Genomic DNA, 25,241 nt, shown 5'->3' with positions numbered 1-25,241 from the left:
ATGACACCTAAATGTTGCTTTCTAGCCTTCCTCATCGGTGTCCTCCTGCCTCGTGTGGTAGGTAAGTGCTTCATTTCTTTTTAATTGCTCACAGCTTTGTCATCTGAGTCTGCTCAAGGGGACTGTCAGACATGGCCGTGGTGCATTTCTGGGCTTTGTAAAAATTTCAGCTTTCTCCTGTCACTAACTGGTCCGGACAGACATGGGGTCCGTTTCCCTCTGCAGCCTGAATAACTGCATGCGGACTTCACGAGTAGCTACTAAAGAGGAGGCGCTCTTGTGGGTGCAAAAACTTCGCACAGGACAAACGTACACCCCTCTCTGTCTCCTTAGCCTTTCTTTCGCCTTCAAGGACAAGATAGCATACTGGTTACCAGCATAGCTCCTAAGCCAGACTGCCTGAATCTGGACTTCAACTCTGCCATTTTATTATCTAGAAAAACTGGGGCAACTAGCTTAAAGCCCCTCTGCCTCAATTACTTCATCTGTAAGGTGGGGATTGTAGGTCACTGTGAGGATTAAATGAGTTAATACATGACAAGTGCTTAGAGCAGTGCCTAGCACAGAATAGACCATAAATAAACAACATGTGAGAATTTGCTGTGGGTATTCATGGAGAACTCTTCAAGAGCAGAGGGCATCGTATCATCCCAACATACCTCTGAGCAAGGTCATTAGGACCCCCAGTTAACAGATGCATACCTCTCAGTATAAGTGTCTCAAGTAACTTTCACAAGACTGTACAGTTGCCCAGTGACTGATAACATAACAACAATTCAATCCTCCATTTCCCAGAAATATGTGGATCTGAGTAGACTATGACTTTGGTCTTTGGTCAGACCAAGAACTCAATTAGCAGAATACGGCAGGAATTCAAGTGGTACCCAAATGACCTCGGCTCTGCATCTTACCAGACCTGTAACCATATGGACAAGATACACAACTTCTTTAGACCTCAGTTTCCCCACGTGTAAAATGTACTAATAAAAATACCTACCTTATTGGGTGGTTGTGAGAATGAAAGAAGGTGTAAAGCTTTGAGCACAGGGCCTGATATACATTTAAGGTTCAAATACGTTCAGTGATTAATGAAGGCCGGCCAGGGGGAGGAGGCGGAGGGAAAGAAGAAGGAATATCTTCAGCCTCTCGTTGCTCTGCTTGCTCCATTAGCTCCTCTCTCCTGAGGCTCTTCTGTGGGTTTGCTGTGACGGGTGAGAGGCAGGCTCCAGGACCAGACAGCCTGGTTACAAAATCAACCTCACCGTCTGCAGCTGCACCAGCTCTTTTACTTCTCCAAGACTTGGATTTTGGTCTGTAAGCGGAAGACCGCAATAATATCTTTTGCACAGATGAGCTGGGCAGACTCAGTGAAGACAGGTGAAATCCCCTCTGTGTCTGCTACAGAGGGATTGCTATTTTCTTTGACGGAGGTTAGCAGTGGTGTTACAAAAATGAGAGAAGAAATCTGAAGACAGACGAGGTAAAGGACACTGGGCTATCTCTGTTCAGGACAGCAAATCGACTCTAGGAAGGATCTTCCGGAAAATGTGCGTGCTTGTCACCTCCTGAAAACTTCTGCTAAGTACAATTTTATGCGCTAAATACGATTGATCGGGTAGTGATCTGGGTGAACAAAACCAATGGTGGCATTTGACTCTTTCCAAGTACACATCACCACTTGATGCACTGAAGGAGGTCCAAAAATAAAAATAAAAACAAACAAAAACCAAATAACAGTAATGACACTATTTGGTTGGTAAAAATAACTACCTAAGGAAACAGCCCCATTCATTAGAAAATAACACATCTTGAATGTTCAGAGCTGAGACCATGGGCTTAGGAGAATTTGCTTCCGTCTTACTGATATTTGAGCAAAGACCTAAAGGAGATGAAGAAATGAGGCATGTGGAACACCCGGGAAGAGTATTCTAGGAGAAGGGAAGGGCCAAGGCAGAGACCTCGGATGGGGCCATTCCCAGCATGGTGGACCAGGAGAAAGGAGGTCACTCTGGAGAAGCCAGGGAGCAAGTGGTAGAAGATGAGAAAAAGACAGGGGATGTGCTTCCTCATTCCTCCTGCTCACCACCTATCCCTTAGCAGAAACTTTGGGCCTATTGGAGAGGCAAAGCTTTACCTCTGCCCATTTTAGGTTTTCAGCTGGGACTCTTTTTTTTTTTTTTTTTTTTTAAACTTACACAGTGTTACATGTCAGATTTATTCAATAAAAAAGTCGGCTTAACAAAAAGGCAGATTAATAAAACAGTTTATTAATGAGTGCAGCGCCCAACACCAGGGGGATCCTGTATGAAGAGAAACTCAAAATAGCGGCTTAGAATTCCAGCTTCTGTAGCATCTTCAACAAAGCACGATACACCTGTAGGAACATGATAGGACAGAGGAAAGCAGTTTTAGTCTTCCAAGGGAGGAAACTGCGGGAAAGTAAATATGTGGGAGAAAACTAATGGAGTAAGTTTCATTTGCAGATTCTTCTGGTGCCTTCTTTGGGCTGATAAGAATCTGTCTCCAGCAAAGTAAAAGGAGACTTTATTGGGCTGGCCAAAAAGTTCGTTTGGGTCTTTCTGCAAGAGCTTGCCAGAAACCCGAACGAAATTTTTGGCCAGCCTTATATATCCTGCCTTTAGGCGGAAAAAGGGGGAGGTCAAGAGAGATTTTCCTGCATTTGCTGCTTCTTAATTGCCTTCAGCTCAAAATAATTTTTATGTCAAAGAGGCATATTTGGGGGTAATATATTCTGGTTTCCTTCAGACCCTAGAATAAATTTTGTCAAAGGTCTGTTGCCTCCAGTGGACTGAATGTAGGTGAGATTGAGTTCTCATGTTGCATGAATTGACCAAGAAAGCACAAACTATGCCAGTGCGAAATTATCCCCCTTCCTGCCATGACTCCTGTTGAGACTCTTCTCGGGAATGCTGGGTTCCATGGCAAGCCCTTGGGCAGTTTCCCTCCACAGCCCGGACCATTCCACCTGAGCAGTTATGCTCGGGCACTTGGAACCAGGATGCAGGCAGGTAAGAGCATCCACTCAGGAGTGGAACCGGCCTACATGCAATAAAGCCAGGTCAGCTGAGAGAGGTGAGGGACAATGAAGTAGGAAGAAGAGATGAAGCAAGAACCAGAGAAAGGGGCTTCCCTGGTGGCACAGTGGTTGAGAGTCCGCCTGCCGATGCAGGAGACACGGGTTCGTGCACCGGTCCGGGAAGTTCCCACATGCCGTGAGCCATGGCTGCTGAGCCTGTGCGTCCGGAGCCTGTGCTCCGCAATGGGAGAGGCCACAACAGTGAGAGGCCCGTGTACCGCAAAAAAAAAAAAAACCAGAGAAAGGAGGAATGAGTTCCAGGCTGAGGTCCTGGAGGCAGAATAGAATCCAGGCAAAAGCTTGCGTCAGAGGAGCAGAAACGCAGGGTCTCCTAGGAAGGTGGGCAAAGTGGCCCTGGTGAGGCCTTTCATCTCAGTCATTACATTCCATCACCACCAGGGGTGGAATCAAGGACAATGCTATCTTTTCACTGCTGTTACTTCCTCTCCAGCTTAGGAGTGGGGTGGGAGTTTATCACGTATGTTTTTATAGTCTGGATCACCACTGTCCTGACACTTCAGCATGCATCAAAATCATCACATCAAAGATCAGAAATGTTGATTTCTGGGCTCCACTTCCACCATCTGCACCTGTAGCAACTATTTCAAGGAATCCTGATGCAGGTATTATTACATTGAAACTTATGGCTAATAACGATGGTGCTCATATCAATGTTCAGTGTTGCTCTGTTTCTTATTGTTTTAGAAACTCAGCCAGCCTACGAGTCTCTGAAACCTCAACGAGTACATTTTCAGTCCCAAAATTTTCACAACATTTTGCACTGGCAGCCTGGGCGGGCTTGTCCCGGCAACAGCAGTATCTATTTTGTGCAGTATAAAACGTAAGTAATCTGAGCTTCCTCCAGCTAGTAGAGATGGCCACTAAGATTCCATGTTCTAGAAGGCGATGGAGTGTTAGGATCTGAACTTTTGTCAGTTTCAGAAGGATTGAGAAGAAGCAGGGGTGGAGGCAGGAGTGTGTCTTCCCTGAAGGTGACACAAAATGCATGATGACGTGTAGTCTGTGACGGGAGATACTTCATCCCTCAGAGACCCAGCACTGAGGCTTCACAGGGTCAGCCTTTGGTTTCACAACAGAGACTCTCAATACACATTTGTCCAACTGAATGTTAGAAGCGACTTGTTTAGCACCTAGTAGGTCCTCAATTAAATTGACGCTATTGATAGTTGAAAAAGAAGTTGTGGGACACATGGATGTGAGTGTGTAAACTACATTTTCAATTTAAAGTTCATTTCTTTAGAGTGGGTTTACTATTTAGAAAATTCCTTTCAAAAATGAACGCCTCCTGTAAGCATGAATGCAAATTGGAACACGCTGAGGCATGTTCCTCCTGTGTGATCTTCAGACTAATTCTAGTGGATCGTTGCCAAAACTCAGATATAACCCACTCCTTTCCTGGATTAAGGCCTGGAAACAGAAGCTCCTGAATTGCAAATGGCAGGTTTTCCCCTTCACACATCTCTGCTCAGGGGGCTGGGGTGGGAGTATGCAGAGAGGAGTTGAAGCGCTTCCTTCTCTTACGTAGATTGAGATTCCGGCTGAACATGAGACAGGAGATATTATAGTTTAGCTTTTATGATTTTCTATTCAGAAATTCAGAAGATTAGATGTAGCTATGGACCAAAGTAGCAATTTTTGTGCCATAAATTCCTTCATGTCTCTCCAGCATGGGGTAGATCCAAAGTCAGATTTTCCGTTTATCAAGCTCTCACTAACTTCAGAAGGACTATTTCCAGAAGTTTCTCAGTCTTTAACTACTGCTTTTCTCAACATATTTTGTGTAGCAACTGTAAACTTCACAAATCTTTACAATAAAGATTTCTCCACTCCCAAAACAGATGTGTGCGTCGTTGGAAATGCTTCCCTGTAGGAAGTGGGGATTGGTGATTTTTTATCTTTCCCCTGTAGGCAGTATAAACATATCCAAAGTGGGCCTATTTACGGTTCAACATAAACAGTGGATTAGACGTTGTTTTTCCATGAAATTAATGAAGATTAAACTTTAGGGCCCCATGGAAACATTTCATAGTTGTAATTCTTTTTCTTAAATAGAGCTCTTAAATTTGTATACATTTCAGAATACCTGGATCCATTCCTACCTATGTGATATTTTCAATAGCACAATGCAGATTTATATTTTCAGAATCTTTCGTTTTGGGTCTATCCAGTTCTCATGGGTCTACTGACAGTTTTTGTCCCATGTAGGACAGGACAAAAAATGAAGTATTACACTAAAAAAGAAACCAGTCATTACAGCTAAATTCAGCTAGTAAAGGCAATGTCTAATAAGAGTTAGAAAACATTAAATTGTGCTTAATATATGTTGTTGGTTATGTTCTTATGGTGTCTTCTGATATAATGAAACTGCTGTCAGCATATAGTTTACAGAGTACAGACATCAGCAATGCTCTTCATTATATGGCTAAAAAGTTATATTTCAAGTCCTTCAACAAATATTTTGGAAGCTTTCTCCCCAGCCTCTAATTCCTGCTCTGTTCCCACCATCATCTTATTGCATTTTCTTTGATTTGTGACTGGTAAGGAAGGGAAGCATTAATCCTCCCTTTTGCTGTTACACCATCCCACAGTCTTAGGCTGAATCAACGTATCTGGCGCTTTGCCTCATTACCTTTTCTTCCTGGGTTCTCCCCATTCTCTGCCAGCCTCTAATTACAAAACTCCTTAAAGAGCCCTTCCTACGACCCTCGTTCAGTTGTCAAAAAAGAGATTGACGTTATGTGTTGGGTGTCACCTGAGATGAAAAGTGGTAGCAACTTCTCAGAATCAGCCACGTTACTCAACAGCAAGCTGATAAGAAGTGAGGAAAACCACAAAGTGTTGAAACCTCAGGAGGCTGAAGGACATGGAGAGCTCGTAGTCAAGAATGGAAGTTGGTTCAGACCCCAGAAGGAAAACTTCACTAAGTACTAAAAATCCAAAAACCCTCATGCTAGTGTTACAGAAGGTATCAAGCTTGAGTTTATATTTCAACGAGAAAACACTTTGATAGCACTTCAATTAATTTAAAACTTTTAAAGATACTTAAGAACAGCTGTCAGCTTTCACAGTGGTGCTGATATTGGAGGACAAATTTCAGCCAGTCTGAAAACTGAATAGACTGAAAAAACTGAAGACTCCTTCAATGGAATAAAGGAATGCAGATTTTTGTCTTTTCCCTTCTGTAGGTATGGACAGAGACAATGGAAAGATAAAGAGGACTGCTGGGGTATTCAAGAGTTCTTCTGTGACCTTACCAATGAAACGTCAGACATATGGGAACCTTACTACGGGAGAGTGAGGACGACCCTGGCTGGGGTCCACTCAGGCTGGACCATGACACAGCGGTTCTTTCCCTGGTGGGAAAGTGAGTTCCATGGAGTTTCTTTGCATTTGCTTTTCCTGCCCTTGAATAGCCCTCATGGAGCATGGTTAGCTAGCTACCAGGCCCTGTGCTTTGGTGAGGTCCACACCATCGTCTCACTTGATGTCATTCTCAGAATAGCTCTAGCAGATGGCTTTTACTATTCTCATTTACAGCCCAGGAAGTCAGGGCACAGACACTTTAGTAGTAGCCCAGGTCTCAGAATTCAAATTTGGCTGCCTCTGATTCAGAGCTGACATTCTATCCCACTGCCAGGATGTTGCCTGCTAGAAAAAAGAAGTATTTTTAGATAGCAGAAAAGGAGCCATATGGGGTTATTCCTAAGCACGACGGTGAGGTTCTTGAAAATACACATTAGAAAAACTTTCTATTGAGGAAATTAAGACTTTTAGTCACCTGTCCAAAAGAGGAGACAAAAAGTGCTCTCTTGTATCCATTTCTCAATGATGTATATTCTTCTAATTTAGTCATAATGTCAGAATAATATACTATAATCTATGATGTAAATTATAAATGGAGCCATTGCCAGCAGACCTTATATAAGGGGCTTCCCTGGAGGCGCAGTGGTTGAGTCCGCCTGCCGATGCAGGGGACACGGGTTCGTGCCCCGGTCCGGGAAGATCCCACATGCCGCGGAGCGGCTGGGCCCATGAGCCATGGCCGCTGAGCCTGCGCACCCGGAGCCTGTGCTCCGCAACGGGAGAGGCCACAACAGTGAGAGGCCCGCGTACTGCAAAAAAAAAAAAAAAAAAAAAAAAAAAATAGACAAAAGGTATGAGAAAAAAAGTTTAATGTATATGTACAACGATATGCATAACAAGACAGAAAACATGGGTATTTACTACAGTCCTCACAATGGCAACTAGTCATGAAGCTGTAGTTAATATTTATAACTGCTTTTCTCATGATTTAACTCAACGTTCTCTTTCTTTTCAGCCAGCATCTCAACTTTCCATTTTTGAGGAGTTTGAGTCCTTTTGATCTTTTTCATATTAGCTTAACATAGTCTTAAATTAATTTTTATCACTGAATATAGGAGTTCTAAGAGGCACCTCCAAGGATACCAAGCATACTTGACTCCGCTGTATATATAATTCTATTTCCCTTTGATAATTGGAACCAGTCACCCTAGACAACAGAAGTACCGCATTTCCTCCTTATTGGTTAAATGGCATAAAGAGATCCCAACCTTCAGGAGGCAGCCTCAACTTCCAATTCTTTGAAAATATTGTTGTTATAACCCAGAAGAATTAAGGATCAAGTGTATGGGCATTGCCTCCACCTAGATTTATTAAACAGCTTTATTGAGATAATATTCACATCCCTTACGATTACTCATATAACGTGTACAATTCAATAATTTTTTACTCTATTCACAGATAAGTACAACCATCACCCATAGTCAATTTTAGAACATTTTCATCACCACAAAAAAGAAACTCCATACTCTTTGACTATTACCCTCCTATTCTCTCCCTCCTTTAGCCTCTCAGCCCTAGGTACCACTAATCTACTTTCTGTCTCTAACGAGTTCCCTCACCTTGATATTTCACATGAATAGAATCATATAATATGTGATGTTTTGTGACTGGCTCCTTTCATTTAGCATAATGTTTTCAAGGTCTGTCCCTTTTGTAGCATGTATCAGTGCTTCGTTCCTTCTTGTGGCTGAATAATATTGCAGTACACAGATATACTGCATTTTGTTTATCCATTTCTCAGTTGATGGATATTTGAGTTGTTTCCACATTTTAGCTCCTGTGAATAGAGCTCCTATAAACGTTCATGTACAAGTTTTTGTGTAGACATGTTTTTATTTCTCTTGGGTATATACATACCTAGGAGTGGAATCACTTGGTTACCGTGTAACTGTATGTTTGATCATTTGAGAAACTGCCAGACTGTTTTCCAAAGCAGCTGCACCATTTTCCATTCCCATCAGCAGTGTATGAGGGTTCCTATTTCCCCACATCCTTAGCACCACTATGTCACCTTTTGATTATAACAATCCTGGTGCATGTGAAATGGTATCTTATGTGATTTTGATTTGCATTTTCCTGATGATTAGTGATGTTGAGCATCTTTTCATGTGTTTATTGGCCATTTGCATATCTCCCTTGGAAAATTGTCCGTTCAGATACTTTGCCCATTTTTAAATTGAATGATTTGTCTTTTAATTACTGAGTTTTAAGATTTTTGTATATTATGGACACCATTACCTTATCAGAGAGATGATTTTCAAATATTTTCTCCCATTCTGTGATTTGTCTTTTCACTTTCTCAGTGGTGTCGTTTGAAGCCCCAAAGTACTTAACTTTGGTGAAGTCCAATCTACCTATTTTTTCTCTTGCTACTCATGCTTTTGGGGTCATATCTAAGAATTCTTTGCCAAACCCAAGGCTATGAAGATTTATCCTAAGTTTTCTTCTATGAGTTTTATGGTTTTGGCTCTTACATTTAAATCTTTGATCAATTTTGAGTTCATTTTTATATATGATGTGAGGTAAGGGTCCAACTTCATTCTTTTGTATATGGCTATCCCGTTGTCCCAGCATCATTTGTTGAAAAGGTATTCTCTACCCATTGAATGATCTTGGCACCCTGTTGAAAATGCAAGCCATAGAGAGAAAATATTCACAGTGCATGTTTGGGACAAAAGACTATGTCCAGAATGTACAAAGAACTTTTACAAATCAATAATAAAAAGACAAGACAACTAATTTAAACAATGGGCAAAGACTTGAACAGGCTTTTCACAAAAGGGAATATTCAAGTGGCCAATGAACATATGAAATTCCATTAGTCATCAGGGAAATGCAACTTAAAAACACAATAAATTGGTACTACACACTTACCAGAATGGCCAAAATTAAACTTTTTAAAAATAATAATGCCAAGTATTAGAGAGAATGTGAAAAAAATGGGAACTTTCATACACTGCTGAAGGGAATATAAATTGGTGTATCTACTGTGGGGAAATGGCAGAATTTACAAAAGCTAAACATATATGAACTCTATCACCCAGAAATTCCACTCTTAGTTATATTCCCAACAAAATGAATGTTTCCCAAGTGATATATACAAGAATGTTCCTGCTACTTTACTCAGAATATCCAAAAACTAGAAACAACCTAAAAGTCTGTGAATAACACAATGGATGAATTGTGTTATTCATACAATTAAATACCACACAGCAATCAAAAGAAAAAACTCTTTTTTAAAAATATTTTTATAGCATTCTTTTTTTATATGTATATATAAATTTATTTATTTTATTTTATTACTTATTTTTGGCTGCACTGGGTCTTCTTTGCTGTGCACGGGCTTTCTTCAGTTGCGACGAGTGGGACTACTCTTCATTGTGGTGTGCGGGCTTCTCATTGCAGTGGCTTCTCTTGTTGAGGAGCACAGGCTCTAGGTGCGCAGGCTTCAGTAGTTGTGGCATGCAGGCTCAGTAGTTGTGGCTCATGGACTCTAGAGCACAGGCTCAGTAGTTTTGGCGCACGGGCTTAGTTGCTCCACGTCATGTGGGATCTTCCCGGACCAGGGCTCGAACCTGTGTCTCCTGCATTGGCAGGCAGATTCTTAACCACTGAGCCACCAGGGAAGCCCCGAAAGAACAAACTCCTGATACATGCATATGGATAGATGTACAGACTTTAGATTGCCAGGGCTACCATAGCAAAATACCACAGACTTGGTGGCTTAAACAACAGAAAATTATTTTCCTACACTTCTGGAGGCTGGAAGTCCAAGATCAAGGTGTCCACAGGTTTGGTTTCTTCTGAAGCCATTCTCCTTGGCCACTTTCTTGCTGTGTCCTTCCATGGTCATCCCTCTGTGCTCAATTGTATATGTCTTCTTATAAGGACACCAGTCATATTGGATTAGGGACCACCCATACCACCCATATGACTTCATTTTTTAAAAAGCCATATGCTTTTTTAAAAAAGACCCTATCTCCAAATGCAGTCATATTCTGAGGTACTGGGTGTTAGGATTTCATCCTATGAATTTGACGGGAGGCACAATTCAGCCCATAATTATATATATACAAATAAAAGTGAAAGAGTGAAACAAGGCAGACACACAAAAAAGTGTATATTGTATGATTCCAAAAATGAATGTACATGGCGATAAAAGTTAGGAAAATTGTGGTTATCCTCTGGGGTTAATTAATTGGAGGAAAGGTGAAGGAGGTTTCTGGGGTGTTGGTGATGTCCTGTTTTTTGTTCTGGGTGGTAGCTATACAGGAGTGTTTATTTGTAAAGATTTGTTGAGCCATATCCTCATGATTTATTTGTCTGTATCTATCTTATAAGTTGATTAAAAGTGTATTTAAAATTTTAAAATTCTAACTAAACAACAAAAAAGAAAGCATCAACTTTCAACATGTGTTCACAATAAAAGCACAAGGAAGCAGATCAACACAAGCAAGGTTGGAAGAAACAAGTACTGGCTGGACCAGCGCTTCAAGGTTTTGTAATATTGGAAGCAGATAATAAATTAAATAACTTAAAGAAATAACAGAGGGAATAAAAACATAATCAAAGGACAAAATATTACTCAGACCAAATAGATTGAAAAAGACCCAAATAGAGCTCATAGAAATGAAAAAAATATAATCATTGAAATTCAAAAAGTTGATTTGGGGGGTTAAAGATCAGTTTAGACATGACAAAGTAGTAAACTGATGGACTGGAAGACAGCTCTGAAGAAACCCTTCAGAATACTCCACTGAGAAAAAAAAGATGGAAAAAGAAAAAAGAAAATGACATATGGAAAATCGAATGAGAAATGCTAACAGATGTTGAATTGAAATTCTAGAATAAAAGCATGTATGTCTCTGTCTCTATCTCTATCTATCTCTAAGTTGATTGATCATGGCTAGTTTTCAAGAATTATAAAAGATATGTATCTACAAACTAAAAATACATAATGAATGCCGAACAAGAAAACAAAACCCATTAATGAATTAAATCATTTAGAATTCCCATAGTTAATCTGGAGGAAATTAAAGTGACTATTTATTTAGTTTTCTTTCCTAGTTAACGATCATCTGATTATTGATACCAAATGCAAGAAACAAAAATTCTCTTGATCCTTCTCCTACTATTCCATAGTATATAACATAATTCTGTTGAAATAATTTTATAGCAACAAGTCTTCAAATGATTTTCAAGCTGCTTTGAAATTTTACATCTTTAAGAACCTACAAAATATTTGCCTTACACTAAGATCTTCACCCAAATAACTTTTTATACTTCGTTTTCCAAAACAATCACTGCAGGTTGTGGAAATGATTGATAAAGGTCTTCTTAAAGCTGATTCAGAATATATGTCTTTGCAAATAAAGAATCATCTGCAAAGAAACTTCTCAGATATTTATATTTTAGGTGTTAGCAATATCTCTTCATAATGATTTTTGCCAGATCCCTGAGCTTAATAATGATTTGTTATTATGCATAATGTGTCCATATGAAATATTACATTTTTGGGTGATATTGTCAAATTTTCCTATTTTTTCCTCAGCAAAAATAGATCCTCCATTCATGAATATAACCCAAGTTAATGGATCTTTGTTGGTGAATCTCCATGCTCCCAACTTACCATATAGGGACCAAAAAAGAAAAAATGTATCAATGGAATACTATGGGCTAGTATACCGAGTCTTTGTAATTAACAATTCAATGGAAAAGGTAAGTTCAGATGAATAGATAAGTTTGGTATTTTTCTTTTGTTTAAGCAACATTTTAGCCATAAAATAGGTCCTGTCTTTTGCTACTCTATCCCCTCTTATTTTTCCTTATCGTTTTTTAGTTCCTTCTCACTTTCACCCTCATTGATAAGCAATTAGTGGTTACCATCGCCATCAGAATTGTGTGTACGTGTGTTTGCACCTTTTCCGTCATTCAGCTGGTTTCCTTTTGATTTTCCCTGCATATCTAAAGATTGGTATTAACAATATTTAATTCCATTTGATTGTCACAAATATTCATTTTTATGGACTTTACACACCTTATTTTAAAGTGGCTTTTGGATCGGAGCATTATATTTTAGTGCCAATTTTTCTCTGATATTATAATCCTCCATTGGTGACTTTATTTTGGTTTGGTGAATGTTCCTTTTTTTTGTGTCCATCTAAGACAGGGTTCCTTTAGCTGTAGAAAACAGAAACCCATTCAAACTGGTTCAAATAGAAAAGTGGAGGGCAGAGGAGGATTTTTACTCGGAGGTAATGATCAATCTTACAACAGCCAGAAGCAAGAAATAAAGTGCTGCCAGGCTTTGCAGTCACTGGAAAGGAGAAATGGAGAAGCAAGTTGTAAAGAATCTCACTCTGTTTCTCTGTGGTCACATGCCACATGTCTACAACTGTCTCCAAATCTACTCCATTCTCCTCACTGCACAGTTCAAATTTTTAAAAAAGAGACTCTGACCACTGGGTCAATCAATCAGCATCACTAGGGAGAAGTCATGTGGTTCCTCCACAGCCATGTGACCTGTCTCTTTCTCAGTCTGTGAGCTAGGACTCTGGAGAAGGAGGATGTGTCTCGGAAGAAACCCTACAGCCCATCTAAACTGGTCATGAACAACTTAGTTTTATCAAAAATAGAGCAAGTCAATGACTTACTGGAAACCATTTTTCATCTCATTTTTCCCCCTTGTGTGTAGGAGCAAAAGGTATATGAAGGAGCTCACAGAGTTGTTGAAATTGAAGCTCTAACACCTCACACTGGTTACTGTATAGTGGCTGAAATGTATCAGCCCACATTAGACAGAAGAAGTCAGAGAAGCCAAGAGAGATGTGTGGAAAGTCCTTGAAGTGCTCTGCAGAGTGGCAATCCAAACTCTCTGAGAATAGGACGGCTCGTTTTGAAGAATCTCATTGAAAGTTGTTTATATATATTTTTTTCTGAAATATAGTTGATTTACAATGTTGTGCTAGTTCATTTTTATATATTCTTAATGCAATGTTCACCGTTACGCTTCACAGACCTCTTTGTTTAATCATTCTTTCTTCCTTTATATTTTATTTGTAAACTAAATTTAAGCAGTTCCCCCCCGCAAAAAAAAAAAAAAATTAGAATTTAAAGAAGAGGCAGAAAACGAAGGGCTCTGTGAAATACAGAACTTTATTTCTGACTGTAACATCTCTAACATAATCTCCATTCTTCTAAGTCAGCTAAGTAAAAATTAAAGAACCAAGGAGCAGTAGGCATGTTTTTAAATGTTGAATGAATTTTTTAAAATAGCATCACAGACAAGCAATCCTGATGCAATCCTTTTTCACTATCTATTGAAAGTTAACTTGACATAGATATTTCAACTTTCACATAAGTGGAATTTTTACGTGAATGAGCATTTTCCCATACATTTCTATTTTATATGAATATACTTTCCATACCTTCATTTTCTATTATATAATATTCTTACTTAATGAACCAATATTTTCTTTTAAATTCTATTCTATGTAAATAAGAATAATATTTGAAAAAAAGCCTCTCATGATCTCTGGATTAATATCTAGGTTAAGTTTATCAGCAATAACATCTAAATACCAAAGGATGCCTACTCAATACAATTTCCTTCATTTAACACATACTCACATTAAGGTTTTCTTTTCTGTTTTTGTTTGTTTTTTAATATTGCCTGAGAAGAATGTATCTTTATTCTCAAAGTCAGGTATAAGATTTTTCAGCAACAAAGTAAAAAAGAATGTTTAACTCTAATTTATACCACACTCATTACTCAATCCTCCTGGTGAAGGGTCCCTTGCCAGTGGCATCTTCATAATCTCTATATACAAGGATCTTTGGAATGACAGTTTGATTGGGGACATAGGGTATGGTTGGGGACCAGGTAAAGAAGTTGACTTGCAGCTGAAAGCATAGCATGGGTGGTGGGTTTATTGGGGAGAGGGGCTGGTGCTGGCAGAGATTGTAAAGCCAGTTAAAGCCCACCAACAATCTCCTAGCAGCTCCAGCCCACAACAAGTGAAGGTCTATGGGCTCGGGCTCCGTGTAGCAACAGAAAGCTACCTTCCTCACCTTGGGCTCAGTGTTTAAGGCTGTCCTTTTTTGTGAAGAGACATGAATTGGAGAACATTTGTACGATTCCTCATGAACACTGCTACAAAATGTGACAAAAATATATTAAGTGTTTCTGGTTATATACAATTACACACAATAATAAACTGATTAAAAATTCAGAAATGTGCGGAGGGAGATAGTAAGAGACAGAGAAAGAGCTAGAGAATTATTTTCACCGCTTTCCCATGTGGTCAAAAAAAATGAATTTGAGCACACATCTCGAGATAAAAATTACTTTAATCTATGTTTTTGAATTACGGTTTGTTGTTGTTGTTGTTGTTGTTTTTTTTTTGCTTGCTGTCCTTTTGAGGGGGAATTAAGAGCAATGGGATGGGTATGGAGTAAGGATTGTGCGTGGCCAACAGCATTTAAGTTTTTGAAATTCAATAGTCCTGAAGACTGATCTAAAAACAGTTATGGCTGCCTCATGAAAGTTATTAGGTAGCATCAAGTTTTATTTTATGTTTGTTGTACTTTGTTTTTGCTTTCATGCTTAGGTAAGTTATTTAGGCATGCTTAGGCAAGAGTAAAATACTTTGTAAAAAATTATAACTGTTATATTCTTCATTGTGTTAGGAATATATTGTACTATTTCAATAAATCTTTTAATTTTTTTGCTTTGTATTTTGACATATCTGTTACTTGGGTTTTTTAAAGGATAGACTTGTAAATTCTGTCAGATGAAATCCTAATTAGACTTCTTAGACCTACACTAAGTTCCAACCGGAAAAGAGCAAACAGTGTTGAGCAGGACTTCAGGCATTCCTTGACCTTGCCCTATGATCAAATGGCAATTCCACTCTTACAGGTTCTCAGGCCAAAAGCTTTGGGGCCATCTTTGTTTCCTCCCTTTCAGTCACATCCTATATTCAATCTGTCAATAAATTCTACTGGCTCTAAACTCCAAAATATAACTTTTCTCACACCTACCTTATTCCAGGCCAACACCCTTTCTCATCTGGATGATTTCTAGAGCCACCTGGCTGGTCTCCCTCTCTGCTCTTGCCTCATTCTAGTCTGGTCTCAGCAGGGTGGCCGGGTGATGCTTTGAACATAAATCAGCTCATGTCACTCTTCTGCTCCTAACCCTCCAATGGCTCCCCGTCTCATAAAGGTAAAAAACCAAAGTTCTTCCCATGGCCTCCAAGGCCCTGGATGATCTGATTCCTTTTCTCCTAATCTCTCAGGCCTCAGTCCCTAATTCTGGCCACTCTCACTTTGTTCCAGCACACTGACCCTGCTGCTTGGCCCTCAAATGCAAACGGTCTGGCCTGAGGGCCTCTCTACCAGCTGCTTCCTGGAAAGCTGTACCAGCAGTCCATAGGCTGGCGCCCTCACCTACACTAGGTCTTTGCTGCAAGGTTGCCTTATCAGTGACGCTCCCCTCACCATTCGATTTAAAATGGCAAACTACCCACCGTGACTCTCTCTATCCCTCATTTTCCCTCACAGCACTTAAACCACCTGACACACTGTCGTTCACTTGTTCATCTTGTTTATTGTTTGTCTTTCCCTCCTCCACTAGAATGTAAAGGCGGGTCTGTCATTTTGTTTTGCTTTGTTTTGTTCTGTTCCCACAGCTGTCTCTTCATCCTCTAGAACAGAACCAGTGCGTAGCAGATGCTCAATTAATATTTGTGAGATAATTTAATGAAGCAAGAGCGGAACCACTGACATCTTGAGAGAGTTGGTGAGGAGGACAGGGGAGGAGGCTTTTCTTATCATTTTGTACAATCTGCTGCCTATCTTCCTCCACAGGTTAGTGTGGGAGAGTGAGCCATTCTTTACAGAAATGCAACGAGGGAGATAAGCAGAGATAAGGTCTTGGGCAATTCTGAGCAGAGCTATTCTGGAGTAATTGTTTCTTCCTCCAACAGAGTGTCACTTCCTAAGCATTGTTTGCTCTCCTTGGATAGTGGTCATGTCCAGAATTCCCACCCCAGGTTTTCTTTAAAAGGAGAGAGGGAGTGAAATGGGAATGTGAAAAAACATACCCACTTTGATGAGAAGGAATTTTAGAGAGAGTTCTCACTATAGGGTTGAGGTAGGTGTTCATGGAGTAAATTCATTTCTAGGATGGGTTCTCACAGGACAGCAACCAAAGATCACACAATTTGGGATTATTTATATGAGGTTTATGGCATCCTTAGCAATGGCTTTTTTTGCCAGAAAAAATTATTCAGGGGATATTGGGATTGTTTTTAATTAATTCTTGATTTATGAAAACTGCAAATTCAAATCCCTTGTTATTCTTTGTTTTTAAGTTCAACTCATAAACCTTATTACTCTTGTTTATAAATCTGGCAACTTTCAGCAATCACTTTTAAGAGGGCTTTTACAATTTAATTGAATGATTTTAGATATTTATAAATTTAATATATTCCATATCCTTTTGAACACCTCAATTGTATAACACACAGGTTGTCAAGAACTGTAAGAGGTCTGATAGCTTACCCTGCTCAGAAGCTAACAAGTTAGCCTGTCAACATTTTTTCAATGCTAGCAGCAGACATGAGACTCCTGGGTCAGAGACAAAGAGCTTTAACACTCACAGCAGTAGCCTTAGCCAGAGTATCATCATTTTGCATCAGTTCACTGTTCAGTAGGTCTGGGTTAGGGGCTTCCCTGGTGGCTCAGTGGTTAAGAATCTGCCTGCCAATGCAGGGGACGTGGGTTCGAGCCCTGGTCCAGGAAGATCCCACATGCCATGGAGCAACTAAGCCCATGCGCCACAACTACTGAGCCAGTGCTCTAGAGCCCATATGCCACAACTACCGAAGCCCACGCGCCTAGAGCCTGTGCCGTGTAACTAGAGAAGCCACCGCAATGAGAAGCCCGGGCACCGCAACGAAGAGTAGCCCCCACTCGTCGCACCTAGAGAAAGCCTGCATGCAGCAACGAAGACCCAACGCAGCCAAAAATAAATAATAAATAAGTTATAAAAAAGAATAGGTCTGGGTTAGGACCCAATTATAATATGACAACTAAATTTAATGTGGTATCCTAAATGGGATCAAGAAACAGAAAAAAAAAGGACATTAGGTAAAAACTGAGGAAATCTGAATAAAGTATGGACTTTAGTTAATAATAATGTATCATGATTGGTTCATTAATTATTCCAAGTATACAATACCAAAGTAAGATAATAATAAGGGAAATCAGGTGTAGGGTATATAGGAAATCTCTGCACTATCTTCATAAAATTTTTGTAAATGTAAAACTATTTTAAAAGCGTTTTTTAAAGTTGAGTAAATGAGAAATGCTAAATAAATTATAGAACATATTGTACTTGAGTATTGAAAACACTGTGAAAATTGTAATCAGTGACTGAAATCCAGGAACACTGCTTTTGAGCTTACCAGGGATGTCATTCTTTCTCACCGGTGTGACGTGGGAAGATATGTGCCAAACCACATCAGTGTCCACCCATAAGTTACAATTTCAGATGATTCTTAGTCAGCACTAATTAGAAGTCTTTCATCAACCACCCTGAGAATGAGCAGAGACTAACCACCAAAAGCAGAGCTGAAACATCTGCAAGAGTGAAACATGTCTGTCTAGAGGGAACTGGGGCTTCTTGGTGTCTGGGTTCTCAGGGGATTTCTTAGGTGGGAAGTCACTATTAACACCAGGCTCTGGTTTACCACAGGGGCGTGGCTCTTCAGAAGCTTGTGTCTTTCAGCAATCCCCTTGACAAACATGAGTCCTTATCTACACAGGCAAGACCCCTCACTCTGGAGGTAGGGAGAGGGAATTAAGGGCCATATTCACTGATGCCCCATCCTCAATAGCTCCCTAACCATCTGTCATCCCACCCTGTTCACAATCATCTAGGGATTATAGCACTATCCCTCCCTAAACACTCAAAGTCCCAAAGTGAGAGACGAGAGTGCCAACATTTCTCATCTGTAAAATGGAGGACAACAGGAAAGGGTTGGTCTAAGTCAGTGGTCTGGATCTTCAGTCTATGTGAGAATCATCTGGAGGGCTTGTTACAACACAAGTTACTGAGTCCCCCTCCAGAGTTCCTACTCAACAGAGGGCCAATAATTGGCATTTCTGACAAGTCCCCAGGTGATTCTGATGCTGCTGGTTGGAAAGCCACTCTTTGAGAACCACTGGCTTAAAGGATCTTGAGGACATCTTTCTACTTTCGTATTTATTAAATCCATGTATCTCAGACTCATGTGGTGATAAAAATCACCTGAGAACTTGGTTAAATATACAGATCAGCAGGCCCTACGCTAAACCTCCTAACTCAGAAGCACCAGGAGAGCACCCCAAGTGATTCTTATGATCAGAGGAGTTTAAGAAAATTCATTGCATAAAAACTCAGGGGACCATCAATGAAGATGGTGTTAGGTTGGAGCAGGGCATGGTGGGGAGATCACAGACAATCAAGGACAGCATGCAGCCCCAGAAGAAATGGGTAAAGCTGAAGGAGGGGATGAGAAGGGATCATCAGGGGCACAGTTTTGCCTTGACCCCTGCCCACTGGGTGTAAAGCACTGCAGAAATCATCTCAACCACTTGGCATGCTTCTTTACTACTCTACCAGTACTATTGGATGGGAAGGGCAGGAGGCTCCAGGGAGGACAAATGGCCAAAATGTGATAGATACAGGGTTAGAGAGCAATATTGGAAGGTCATCAAATGCAGCATTCATTGAGTGTTTTGAATGTGCTTGGTTTTCCCTAACATATAACAACACATCAATGGAAAAGCCTTTTATTATTTATTTATTTATTTACTTTTGTATCCTCTCTTACATGAGGGACAAAGCTGGTCTTATAAGTAATTAGAGCATATGGCTTCTAAAGCCTCTTATGGCCAGGGAGACCATATGTCCAGGTTTTCCCCAGACAATTTACTATTATCTCAGTTTCCTGTGCAGTCCTCACCCCCATTCTCTCTCAAAAGTATCCTGGCTTAATAACTTACATTACTTATATAAATTACATATAGCTCTAAAATTCCACACGTCCATAGTTCTAGTCATAGTCACTTATATTTGTCTAATGCCTTACATCTTAAAAGGCATTTTTTGTAAAATGAGTTGAAGATCTTATCCCCACTGTGACATTCTGGAAACAGACTCAGAGAGCCTAAGAGACATGACCAACATCACAGTGTTATTTGTGAATCAGAACTGAAGCCTCTTCTATACCCTAGACCAATGGGTTTCTTCCAAAATAGTATTATTTGAAGGCAAAGTGTTCCTTCTCTTTAAATTATATTATCCATGTATCCCAGAAAACAAAAATTCTGTCATGAAGATGTTCATTCCTTTTTTATTTATTTTTAAAATAAAAATATTCTAAGTCTCCATCAACTAATACATCTGTGGAGTTAAGTAGAGAGGTAGTAGAAAGCTGGGTCTACTATAGTAGGTAACAAAGCATATGCCACTACCGTAACCGCACCACACCCTGGCAGGAAGTAGAAAGAAAAATGGTAACAGAAGGAAAGAACAGTGAGTAGAAAGGCAAATCCCCTCAAAGGTATTTTTTGAGGGGAGGTGTAGGGCAAGGAGAGCATCACAATTCCTGCTTCCCAATTTTACCTACATAGTGTCCAGTAATGCTAGTCAGTTCATATTAAACAGAAACGAATTCTGTCTGAAAGCAATGTGAGGCTTTAATTCAGCCTAAATTCTCCTCTTATAGATTAAACAGCAGAGAGAAATTTCTCCCTATAGAGAAAGCCCTGGCCCAATGATGGCAACCAAGATGCTCCATTTAAAAGACCGTTTTCAAAATGCCACCATCCTAGAAAGAAGTCTTATTTAGAATGAGACCAAGACTCTTCCTGGAGATATTTCTCCCTTTCTTCTCTGAAAGGCAGCTTCAGGACCATGTTGTTTTTCCGTGTTGTGACCGCCCGCCCTTCTTTCCTGCAGCACGTTCAGGGGGGCTGCTTGATTAAACAAGAGACTCAAGGAGAAGGCCGTTAGAAAATTGGAAAGAGTGGCAGCTAGAGACCAGATGCTCCTGCCTTATAAATTAGTAGAAGATTATGCACAGCCAGCTGTACCATATAAATGCCCGGCTTTTATACCACACCATGACCCTCTGTGTTTATCACATGGTCCAGCATCTGGTCAATTCCGTCCCCAACTTCCATATATCTATTCAAATCAAGCATTGGCTAGGGATTTATTTATGTATATGCTTCAGTCTCAATCAGGATACCCTCCTGAGGTCCTAACTTGCAGCGTGGCAGAGAATTAACCCAGCAAGTCCTTTGTATCATGACTATAAGTTCCTCATTCATCTGGAGGATCATTTTATTTTCACAAGGTTTAGAAGGTGAGTAGTGGCCAAATAAGGAATGCATGCATGTATGTAGATAATAAAGACTAGATATAGATATAGATACAGATATAGATACAGATATAGAAATATAAGCCTCCAAGTCTTTACATACCAAGATATGGATTTTCTAGAATAAGGTAGAAGTAATGTTTTATATGCCTTGAATAATTAAGATAAAAAGGAAAGAGGCTTTCTTGTGTTTTTAAATCTTGAGCTAAATCTGAGGTTACAAAAAGTCTTCTAAGTTTCTTTTGTAAAGACAGTTTTTCCAAGAAAAAAATCCATTAATTGATTACTTGGCTTTGGGTGTTTGGCTTTAAATGTCTTTGTTCGTTTATTTTTAATGTGGCCCAAGTTATGTGGTCCATCTTTGTGGTGCAGCCCAAAGAATACTCCGATCTTCCCCTCATGCCACACATCAAAACAAATTCTAGATTGACCAAAGAATTAAATGGAAAAAAGTTAAACAAAAAATAAAATTAGAAGAAAACGCTTTAACAATTTTTTCTGATCTCTGGAAGGTAAAGGACTTTAGATTATAAAAACAAGGGAAGACATTATAATAGAAAAAGATTGATAGATTTTATCCCATAAAACTTTAAATTTTCTAAATTCCCAAATTTAGCACAACCTGAATTAAAAGACGAACAGCATGGTGTGATTTTCTTTTTTTTTTTTTTTGCAACAGATAATGAACAAAGAATAATCTTAACATATGGAAAACTCTTAGGGATCAACAAGGAAAACACCAAAGCAACAGATAAATAAGAAAAAGACAGAATTAAACAGTTCTCAACAGAGAAAATACAAATTGTCAGTAAATTTTTGTTTTGCACAATTCATTAGTAATGTTAAAATCTTAAGTTGAAACAAGGTACCATTCTACACCTATCAGCTAGGAAAGATTAAATTATAATAGCAAGGATGGGATGACATCGATAAATGGGGCAATCAATCTGGAAAACAAATTAGCTTCAAAGTGTTCAGATCCCTTGACTCAAATTTTATTTCTGGGCCTCTGTACTAAGGGTGAAAATTTCAAAATGCAGGTGTAAATTCAGGCACAGTGATATTCACTACAGTGTAAGTTTGATAGCAAAACAAAGAGTGGAAACCATCTAAATGCTCTTCAGCTATGGGGAAATGGCAAAGTATATTGGATGTCTCCTTTAGGCTATTAAGTTCTCATTAAAAATCATTCTTACAAGAATTTGTAATGACATAGGAAGGGGGAATAAATTCACATTTCTCTGGCCTAATTAATGTGGCACCTTTTCCATGGGCATTTGATCTGCATCGTGTCCAGCCTATGTGAAGCTTTCCACACAGTATTGAAAGGAATAAAGGTATACCACCCCCAGATATGTCAATTTGACATAAAGATTATTTTGAGCTAGAGGAAATTAAGAATCAACAGACACAGGAAGACTTCTCTGCCCTCCCCTTACTTGCCTACATGCAGGGCATAAATTTCCCTTTGTGAGGGGTGGCTTAAGTTCTCCCCATGTTCCTGCTCCAGAATGAGGAAAGCGACCTTTATTACGAGAGACAGTCAACACCAAGGTGACTCTGCATAAACAAACTTTACGAAAATAACCTGTATCTTCCACTAGTTCCCTCATACATTTCCTTGTTACTTCCCCACAATTTATAGTCCCTTGAAGTCCAAACCCTCTTTTGTTTGTTAAAATGTTACATAAGTTAAAACGTTACATAACAAAAGAGTTTCACTTCTTTTCTGTGAATTCCTGTGCATGTAAAAATATTAATAAATGTGTATTTGTTTTCTCTTGTTAATCTGCTTTTATCAGTTAAATTCACAGGCCCCCAGACACAGAACCTAAGAGAATAGAGGAAAGGTTTTTCCTCCCCAACAGTTTTTGACATGTAGAAATTCTTTCATGAATCTTAGCTATTATTGTCATTCTCATTTAATCCTTGAAACAACTCTGTAAAGTTGGCATTGTTTTACCCATTTCATGAAAGAGTGAAACAAGGCTCACTGAGGTCAAGTGCAGGGATATCTAACTGAACTACTGTTTGAACAAAGGTGGGTCAGAATCCACAGACCATGTTTTTCTCAACACATTCTGCTCCAAAGACTGGAGAATTCAACAAGACTCATAAAATTCAACAATATTCCACATTAAAAAGTTGTTTTCAATTGTTTGCAGGGTTGCATTTTGTACTTTGGGGTAGGTATAGAAAGAAATGGCTAAGAATGACTCTGATTGGTAGGAAGGAGGAGGGTTTAAGATATTAAGATTATTCTAAATTAAAGCAATATGAAAAAGAGCTATCATACTAATAGTAATACTTGACTTGCATAAAAAAAAGTTTAAAAAATTTGCAGTAGAATGATATACCTTGTTTGCTATGATTTTATCCAACTTCAAAGTCTTCTGATACCTGGAGGCAAGTATGCCTATAAATTGCAAATCTGAATTTCTAAACCTGGACTCTGAAGCATGTTTTGAGTGGAATGCTATAAATGTGACCCAGCTGTTACCTACACTTGCAACAAACAGAGGTGTCTCAAAATGGCTTCAAGTGACTTATAAATATCAGTGATGCAAGAAAAAGAAATTACTGGCACAAAAACAGAAATATAGATCAATGGAACAGGATAGAAAGCCCAGAGATAAACCCACCCACACCTGGTCACCTTATCTTTGACAAAGGAGGCAAGAATATACAATGGAGAAAAGACATTCTCTTCAATAAGTGTTGCTGGGAAAACTGGACAGCTACATGTAAAAGAATGAAATTAGAACACTCCCTAACACCATACACAAAAATAAACTCAAAGTGGATTAAAGACCTAAATGTAAAGCAAGACACTATAAAACTCTTAGAGGAAAACATAGGCAGAACACTCTATGACATAAATCACAGCAAGATCCTTTTTGACCCACCTCCTAGAGTAATGGAAATAAAAACAAAAAGAAACAAGTGGGACCTAATGAAACTTAAAAGCTTTTGCACAGCAAAGGAAACCATAAACAAGATGAAAAGACAACCCTTAGAATGGGAGAAAATATTTGCAAACGAAGAAACTGACAAAGGAATAATCCCCCCAATATACAAGCAGCTCACACAGCTCAATATCAAAAAACCCAATCCAAAAATGGGTGGAAGACCTAAAAAGACATTTCTCCAGAGAAGACATACAGATTGCCAACAAACACGTGAAAAGATGCTCAACATCTCTAATCATTAGAGAAATGCAAATCAAAACCACAATGACGTATCACCTCACACCGGTCAGAATGGCCATAATCAAAAAATCTACAAACAATAAATGCTGGAGAGGGTGTGGAGAAAAGGGAACCCTCCTGCACTGTTGGTGGGAATGTAAATTGATACAACCACTATGGAGACCAGTATGGAGGTTCCTCAAAAAACTAAAAATAGAACTACCATATGACCCCGCAATCCCACTACTGGGCATATACCCTGAGAAAACCATAATTCAAAAAGAGTCATGTACCACAATGTTCATTGTAGCTCTATTTACAATAGCCAAGACATGGAAGCAACCTAAGTGTCAATCAACAGATGAATGGATAAAGAAGATGTGGCACAATGGAATATTACTCAGCCATAAAAAGGAACAAAACTGAGTTATTTGTAATGAGGTGGATGGACTCTAGAGTCTGTCATACAGAGCGAAGTAAGTCAGAAAGAGAAAAACAAATACCGTATGCTAACACATATATATGGAATCTAAAAATATGGTACTGATGAACCTAGTGGCAGGACAGGAATAAAGATGCAGACATAGAGAACGGACTTGAGGACACGGGGTTTGGGGGGAAGGGGAAGCTGGGATAAAGTGAGAGAGTAGCATTGACATAAACACACTACCACATGTAAACTGGATGACTAGTGGGAAGCAGCTGCATAGCACAGGGAGGTCAGCTCAATGCTTTGTGACGACCTAGAGGGGTGGGATAGGGAGGGTGGGAGGGAGGCTCAAGAGGGAGGGAATATGGGGATATATGTATACATATAGCTGATTCACTTTGTTGTACAGCAGAAACTAACACAACATTGTAAAGCAATTATACTCCAATAAAGGTGAAAAAAAAAAGGAAAAGAAATCTGTTTGTTTCTACTATACCATGATGTTAAATGCATTCTCTTTATTAGATTTTGTTACCTACATTTCCCCTTGGTTTATTTTTAAAAGATAACATCCCTTTTACCATATTTGAGACATATGTCAGTATGGAGGTTTGTACGTTAGAGTTAGTAAGAGCAGGGGCTGCTGCAAAATGTGTCTCTGTTTGGTACAGAAAGGAGTCATTGAAGACTTCAAAGTGATTTTGAAA

General features: G+C 39.3%; 1 protein-coding gene across 1 annotated transcript; it reads left to right on the top strand.

Moving 5' to 3' along the window:
* On the top strand, positions 1 to 13,325 carry IL22RA2 (interleukin 22 receptor subunit alpha 2; the record flags this gene model as incomplete). The annotated part of the gene is made up of 5 exons (XM_082669148.1): positions 1 to 61; positions 3,803 to 3,938; positions 6,304 to 6,482; positions 12,033 to 12,199; positions 13,176 to 13,325. The coding sequence occupies 5 exons, from the start codon at positions 1 to 3 to the stop codon at positions 13,323 to 13,325; spliced, it is 693 nt and encodes a 230-aa protein (XP_082525274.1).
* Positions 13,326 to 25,241: the final 11,916 nt, after the last annotated feature.

This window comes from Grampus griseus, assembly GCF_964374135.1.
Source record: "Grampus griseus genome assembly, chromosome: 13".
Classification (NCBI taxonomy): domain Eukaryota; kingdom Metazoa; phylum Chordata; class Mammalia; order Artiodactyla; family Delphinidae; genus Grampus; species Grampus griseus.
Note: the sequence above shows the minus strand (reverse complement) of the source record. Positions and strands in the feature narration are given on the sequence as shown.